Below are 8,220 nucleotides of genomic sequence, written 5' to 3' on the forward strand. Positions count from 1 at the left end.
TTTCGGCTCCATGGTATATATTGAAGTGAAATTTTTTGCCTGTGGCTACATTTTTAATTTCCTTATTCTCTGGTATGATCAGAGCAGTCGTGCCCACTTGGTATGAAACGAAAAAAAATTCTCTGGTAGTTCTCCCTTTGTAAATAGACAGCTGTCAAACTGTCAACCTTGGGTCGCCATTAAATATTTTGGAGAAGTTAGTTATTTTCCTTAACATACAATAGAATTTTGGTATATTTTCCATCATAATCTCAAAAGGTTTAATGACGTTATAGCGACATATTATTATTGATTCTTCGGATTTAAAACCAAAGTAATAATATAAAGTACGTTTGTAGCAACCTACTCTGTTGATCATTTGCATTTTACCTGTTTATTAGTAATGACACTCTTATTTAATAGTTTTATTGTCGTTTTTAGCTCACGATGAATGCCGATCCGCGAAGACCAGATAAAGTCCAACGTTATGTGGCAAAAAATAACTCCAACGCAGAAGATCTGACTCCTGATTACATGAATATTATGGGTAAGATATTTTTAAGGAAATTCAAAAGGAGATGCTAAGTAACTTACCATTTGGTATGTTAAAGTCTTTGCCGCAAATATAGTAAGAAAAATAAATTAAATTTCTGGTTTAAGGAAATTTAGTGAAATTGTGATAAAAGTAGATAGTTCCACTTTCAGTGACTGGAAAATTTGAGCTTATACGTGGGTGCAAACAATTAAGCAACTGTGTCCTGATAATCATTGTTTTTGAAAATGATTATGCTATCTAACAAAACTGTTAAAAAGAAATTAAATTTCTGGGTTTGAAACAGCAAGTTTTAGTAGAAGGTGAATATAATTTTACAATTTTTATTTAGTGACCTGAAAATCTGAGGTTATGTCTGGAAGAAAGCAAATAAGCAATTGTAACCTGGTAATCATTGTTTCTCAAAATGTTTGTGCAACTATTTTATTTAGGGTTTTGCGTTCCCTTCTACTATGTAGAATACCTTGTAGTGTATTGCCTGCGTTTTTAAAAAATTCGAAAAGGAATATGTGCACAGGTTAAATGTTGGCTAGCAGAATAAAATTCCAAAGGTTTATGCTTTTTGAAAAATTATAATTTAAGAACAAAATATTGATATAACAGGGGCAATGATTTGTAAATCTAATCTTTCATTAATGGTGTTAATGCATGCTTGACTAAGACCATATTGGGATGTGTGGGTACCACAAGGATGTAAGTAATTTTAATATTTGCATTCCGTAGGTCAGCAACCGACCACGGCAAATGCAGCTGGCGAGGTGATTGAAAAACAGCCAGATCCACCTACAACTGGTGAGCCGAACCTTCAAGTACGCCCTACAGCCCTTGAAGAGGTTCAGTCTCTAAATAATGAACTTGTTGCAAGCAATGCCGCTAATGTGATACCCACCAGCCCTCAATATGGTGTTGCCATTATCTCCAGTAATGTAACAGTTCCAGCGGTGCACGATTTTCCCGCAGAAACTGTCTCTTTGCCTATTGAAACCAGTGTGGACACAACTGCAAAGGCAGACGATACTAAAGATATTCATCCGGCTCCCAGTCGAAATGATAGATTTAAAGTGGTTAAAATTGCTAGTCTAGAACCTTTCAAAAGAGGTAGATGGAAATGCATGGATTATGTGGACGAAGCGCCTCCACCAAGCGTTGTTAATAATACTACCAATAAAACACCCCAATCTACAGGTAATGCTGGAGTTAGTGGAGGTGTTTATTTACATTCACAAAGTCTACCGCCTCAGCAAATTCAGCAGATGCTTATACAAGGTGGATTTACCAATGGTACTCAATTTTTTCCTACCGTACCAGCCCAGCTCCTGCCCCAAGCTCAGTACTTTTACCCCCAAGTCGGCAATATGCAAAATCAAACGATTCCGCAGCCTGTAGCATCAACTATGCCTGCCCAATTTATTAATAATCAAACTTATTTCCCTACTGGAGTTGTGACTAACCCGGCGGGTTTTGCATTACCTCAAAGTTATCCCAATATCCAATATGTTCCAATACCAACTCAGGGAGGAGCATTTGTGCCCACTTCACAAACTGTGCAGTTGCCAACAAATTTTCCACAAAGTCAGACTTTTGGAGGTCAGGCAAGTGTGTCTCAAGCAAATATTGTTCAGCCCATTGTAAATGGCCACAATTATACTCAACAATCTGATCAACAAATGACAAGTCAGGCTGTGAAAAATGTGGTAGTCAATTCAATACCCAGTAGTCAGTCCCAACAACAGCCCGCAGTGCAAAATCAACCATCACAGTCCCTCATACAGGGGCAGCAATATCAATCACAAAGTGGTACATACCAACAGGGGGCCTCTTTACCCAATCCCCTGACTCAGACTCAGCCAACAAGCCAAACTCTAGTTACCAGTGTAACAACCACCCCTACAGTCATAGCCGCTCCGGTAATAGCAGTTCCTCAACAAATACAACCAAATAATGATGCAAATAATGTTTATACAAATCCTCAGTTTGCTATGAGTGTGAATAGTTTAACAGTGTTAGGAAATAGTGAGAACCCTTTGGACGCTAATGAACCAAACAGTGTGGCCGAAACAGTGGGTGATGGTACAGAAGATCCATCAAAAAGCAATCCTGTTGTCAATGCGATAGACAACAAAATCGAACAAGCAATGGACTTAGTCAAGAGTCACCTTATGTACACTGTAAGTATTAGCTTTTATTTTACAGTAGTAATTATTAAGTAAAAGGTTCTATAAATTGCTGGATTTTTTAATTTTTATATTTTAAAAGCAATCTCAAAACAGAAACATTCTATCTGTGGGTGATCAAGTTTTAATGTTTGCGAAATAGAAATTATATCACAAAAATGCTCATTATAATGATGGGGCAAAAAGAGGTTTGCCATGGTGTTAGGTGCCAAATTTCATCATCATTTACTTCATAAGTGGAAATATGAAAAGGATTTATATTTTTTACAATTTTAAACCCCAACGAAAACAAACACACTATTTAGTCATTCTAATTACAAAAGAGATTCACCAGTGCACTGCACCGCACCTTATCCAACAAATCACACTTTTATTATTTAGGCAATTACCATTATACGCGAGCCAAAAATTAGGCAGATTGTTGGGGCTTGTATCATTTATATTATTGTTCCATTATTAAACCGACTAATCGCATTTGAGTTCATCAAATCCGAAATGAAATTAAAATTTATTTCGCCCGAAATAACAAAGTCACTACTGCTCACAATATGGGCCGAGAAGCGGTGTGTATGATCTCGCTCCGATTGTTGATTACGGTCGAGTTCTTGCAACGCCTGCAGACAGGGCGGAGCCCACCCATTCCGCCTGCTGGTCGGAGTTTCTGTCACTCTTTAAAATATAACTTAATTGTAATTTTTCCACATTTCTAGTTGTCTAATAGTGCGCCGGTGGTTCATATATAGGGTCAATATTTCTACATTCATCCTTGATTCCAATTTTCATGTCTGTTTTTGTGGTAGATGGTAAATTTTCTTTTGAACAAAACCCCATAAAAAGATGTCCAATTTTGTTAGATCCGCCATAGTTTTTACAGAAAATTGATAAAAGAATCGCCATTAACTTTGTTTAAAAAAAAAGGCCCAATAATGCAGTTTCCGATTATATCAGCCCACACAATAAATGAACTAGAAATAGAACGATCTAATCTGGGATCTAATGAATCTTGGGTTTCAAAATATAGTTGATGTACTATTTTTATGAAATCTTGCTTGGTCCGTGAATAAAATATAATTTAGAAAGCTACACCCTACTTTTTTCTAACGCCAAGCACACAAATTGGTCATTTTGATTTAGTTCTTGTACCAGCTGAATATAGTACGGTCGGATTTTATGTTTTTCGAGTTAATCTGTTTGACGTGAATTAAGCGACACCTAACACGTTTTCAATTTGTCTAAATGAAATAATGCAGGACCAACTATTCTTATAAGTGGATGTCAACTTCTTTATTTTAAATTGAACAACCAATATAGTAATGTTTTTTTAATTCCCGGAAAATTCTAGACATGTTTTATGTATAATGTCCTATACATAAATTTTACCGTTCCCACCATCACCATATGCAGTTAAGATTATGGAAACTCTCATATCTTTGATACTTTTTGTTTTTGTTAGTCTGCGTCGGTCCGTTAAGAGCAGACCAAATAAAAAAAAAGTAAAAAAAAATAATAAATTCATCCAGTATATCCGGATATGTCTTGAAAATATTTTAGCTGGATTGCCCCCACCATCAATAGTTTCATTCCAAATTTTTGCTAATTATAATGTCTACACACACTAGGATGTATATACTGCGGCAGTTTCATCTGTAATCCGTTGAACTAATGGACCAAATATTGATTCTTCATCAGGTTAGGGGTCCAGATTCACTCATCAAGTGATACGATGTGATTTCAGTAACACCCTGTATATTGTTCTTAGTAGACTCAAGTTGGAATTATTTGCAACTTATTCTTTTTGGGAAACGAGAAAAATAAGTATCCTACAAGACAGTCAATGGTGTTGAGTTTAAGCCCCATCGCCCTGAGATCGCACTTATCTGCACCTACTGCTCTGCGGACTCTCTTTTGGCAAAAATGAACCGAACCGAACTTCCAATCTACAGTTGAGAGTCGCACGTACTATATTTGTCAGCGTCTAAAGCTAAAACTGACCAAAATCCTTTGGTTCATAATCAATTTTAACAAATCCAAATAACCAAGTATAAATTAATAACAAAATAGTGTATTCGAAGTATTTTACCTAGCCTTATATTTGGGAGATCGAAAATATTATTTTCCCTTTTTTGTTTGCACACAGCAAATTGGGGTTGTTTAACTTTGATGAGTAAACAAAAATCATACTTTTACGGGGATTAGCCGCCCATAAATGAACACATTTTCATAGTTTGTATTAACCAAAGTGTTTTCCACTTTTCGTTTTGGTAAATAAAAGTCGATTTTAGCACTAGACAGTAAAACAATTTTAATATACAAACATTCAATTGTGGGAAAGCTCTCTTTTCACATCGGTTCGTGGGTAATGGTACAATAATACAAAGATTGTGCGGGGTTGAAATTGAAACAGCGTAGTTTTGGTCTGTGGTAATTAGAATAAATCATAATGTTGGAAGAAGTTTTGAACCTTTATCGGTAAGTGCGACAAACTTTCAGTAATTCTTTACAAAAGTTTGTTGTTTTATTGTTTAAATTTACTAATGAATAGTAAAAAACTTATGGGTCTCCGCCTTCCAATATTATGCCGTATTCTTAAACTTATAAATTCATCTTCTAATATTCAGGATTAAAGTGAATTTAGTTTCGCCTAATCAGTTAGTTAATTAGTTAGTAATGCAGTTAAAAATATATTTTTAGTGAACTTATAAACAATCGCTAATCTCGTTAAATTTTTATGTTCAAATGAGGTAGCCTACCTTCAGAGTGTTGTTAATGTCGGGTTAGTGTCTGGGCATAATTTTTTGAAGTTTTCTCTGGCATATTTTTTAATCTTCAAGTAATGTGTTTTTTTAATGTTTTAATTTAATGTTTTAATTTAATTTGTTTTGTGATGTGTATTTCACAGTAAAGCTATATTTCGCAATATAATAATTTTTAAATACTTTTTCAATTGTGTTTAGTACATGAAATTGTCTTTTTTTTTAAACAAATATATTATTACAGGATGCCTTGTTTCTTATATCCTTACATGCAACCTGTTAAACTTGATTTAGTTATTTGTTGTTTGTAAATATCCTATAAAATTAGGTATTAAGCGAGACAACTAGTCAGCACTGTAGTACTTTGAGTTGCGAGTTAACTGTAAAAATGTATCCATTATCTAACTAAACTGAAAGGAAAATAAAGCCAATTTACGATCTTATATTATTTTCATAATAAACGCTGCGCATCAGCTCTTTTTTAGTAAATTATAGATACCTAAATAAGATTTGTATTTAAAGTAGAATAATTGTACAGCAAAATGTACAGTGGTTCGATTGTCTTTCTCGATTAACTGTATTTTATCATTTTAGGTAAGGGAAGAAGTCGAGGTATTAAAAGAAAAAATCGCAGAACTCATGGAAAAAATACAACAACTAGAAACAGAAAACAATTATTTGAGGTCTCTGATACCGAAAAACCAAAGCATAACCTCCACTACGACAACAACCACCACCTATACAAATCCCGTGACGCAACCCCAACCATCTAACGTTTCTGCTGTACCATCTAATCCGAACGTAATTACGCAGAACTCGAACCCGGTCGCGGGCAATACCAACCCCAGCCCCGGCGTATCGATAACGTCGCTTCCCCCTAGTCAAACGGCAAGCATTCCTAATAACTCGACAATTCCGCCCACGCAAAAGGAGACATCAGGCAACGAATGATCCGATTCAATCGTTCGGCCAGTTTAAGCCTATTTTTTTTTGTATTGTTTCGTTTATTTAGCATCCATTAGTTGTATGTTTTATCGTATGTTTTCGACTGCCTTTTTTAGTATAGACTTATCAAATAGCTAAAAGGTAACTGTGATGGACGACTTCAAGCGGAGATTTGCCGGACAGACATTTTTGCTGTTGTTTTTGACTTCCTCGGTAAATTGTCGGGATATTTGAACCATACGAAAATTGAAAATAATGGTTTATATTAACCCGTTTCCTTTCTTTTGTTTTACTCGGAACCTTCAGTGGAAAAAATTGGAAAATCTCGCCCCACTTATGTTTACCGTTTACATTTGGCTAAGAAGAGGAGGTTTATGACGCAGGTCGTCGATTTATGAACTAACTAATTATTCTAGGCGGTGGGGATTAGTGTTTTCATATATCCGCTTACACCCCAATGGCGAGTTTTGTATGGAGAAAAATAATTTTCCAATTATAATTTAATAAATTAGACAAAAATATTGTTGAAGTCGTATACCATTTCGGTGTTTCAATGAATTTCCGGAAGAGCCTAGATTTGCCTATATTGATAGCTGTATGTATATCCTACACTAAGTTTGACCTTAGCGGATTTATAGATAGCAAGAGAAATGTATTGAAATGTAATGGGTAGGGAATTGTCAATAATTGAAAAGAAAAACTAGCAAATCGGTAGATAGGTCAATGCACGCCAAAGGTCAAACCCGCAGTAATATACTACAAAATGTTAGCACTGAAAATTTGTCAAACGTAGTATTGTTTTTCTCAATATCGTAGCACCTATGGAAATCTGGTATATGTATTTTAATCATATAACGTGTAATCATACTAGTATAGAAACAGCAACAAATTATTAGCCTTTTTCTATCGTTGTATTACTTTTGTATCTGATTGTTGCAATTTTGTGTTTAAAAGTAGATAATGTCTATTGAGTGATGTTGAAGAAATATGGATGTTTGAGGTGAGCTTCGCGTCGATGGTCTTTGTTTTGGTTATGTGTTTTGTCTCCTTTTCCAAAGTAGTTTTTTGCTCGGTTGTGCCAAATAATAAATAAATTAATCGCCTGATAAATATTCGAAATGAAGCTCATCCCATCCAGAGATTATATTTTTATGATCGGAATGGCGTTTATTGGCCGATAATAAACAAATTGTAAATTGTGTAAAATTTTGTAAAGTATGTAGATTATGGAAAATGAAAAACTTTATTTGAATTTGGTTCTGAATGAATCTGTGATTTATTTTGTATGAGTCTTTGTCGCTTTTTTGAAAAAAAAAATGTCAAACTATATATACATATATTAATTATATCTGCGATGCGTTTTATTATATTCCTCTACCACGATTCGGAGTAAATATGTAATGCTTATTCTTGACAAAGTGCTTTAGTATTCAATAATTTAAAAGAAATCAATTTTAGGTATGGTTTTCAGCATGTGCGGGCTTATGATGAGAATGAAGTGGTGTGCTTGGGTGGCCCTGTATTGTTCCTGTATAAGTTTTGCAAACTCTCAGATTACTGACGATACAAAGCAGGTATGTCTTATGTCTTCATTATGGCCGCGTTATAAGCGTGATGTTCCCTATGCAGATTTTTATTGAAAGTTGTGTAATAACAAAGTGTGACTGCTTTTGGTGTTGTTTTAGGTATTGAGCTCCTTTATGCTGTCAATCTCAGCAATAGTAATGTCATATTTGCAAAATCCTTCACCCATGACTCCTCCATGGGCTTCAGCAACAGATTGATTTATGAAACAAACTATGTAGTAACTAAATAT

At 34.8% G+C, this 8,220-nt stretch overlaps 1 protein-coding gene across 3 annotated transcripts; it reads left to right on the forward strand.

The window, feature by feature from the left end:
• Nucleotides 1-73: 73 nt before the first annotated feature.
• LOC132701427 (TSC22 domain family protein 1-like) lies at nt 74-7,854 on the forward strand. Of its 3 annotated transcripts, none has more exons than XM_060669323.1 (4): nt 74-196; nt 421-526; nt 1,256-2,700; nt 6,054-7,854. In XM_060669323.1, the coding sequence occupies exons 2-4, from the start codon at nt 427-429 to the stop codon at nt 6,408-6,410; spliced, it is 1,902 nt and encodes a 633-aa protein (XP_060525306.1). In that variant the 5' UTR covers nt 74-196; nt 421-426; the 3' UTR covers nt 6,411-7,854. The 3 variants fall into 3 exon arrangements, with proteins under 3 accessions (XP_060525306.1, XP_060525299.1, XP_060525293.1); XM_060669316.1 differs by having other exon boundaries at nt 82-313; XM_060669310.1 differs by having other exon boundaries at nt 82-326; nt 6,054-7,852.
• Nucleotides 7,855-8,220: the final 366 nt, after the last annotated feature.

This window comes from Cylas formicarius, unplaced genomic scaffold (assembly GCF_029955315.1).
Source record: "Cylas formicarius isolate icCylForm1 unplaced genomic scaffold, icCylForm1.1 PGA_scaffold_10__41_contigs__length_53128322, whole genome shotgun sequence".
Taxonomy (NCBI): domain Eukaryota; kingdom Metazoa; phylum Arthropoda; class Insecta; order Coleoptera; family Brentidae; genus Cylas; species Cylas formicarius.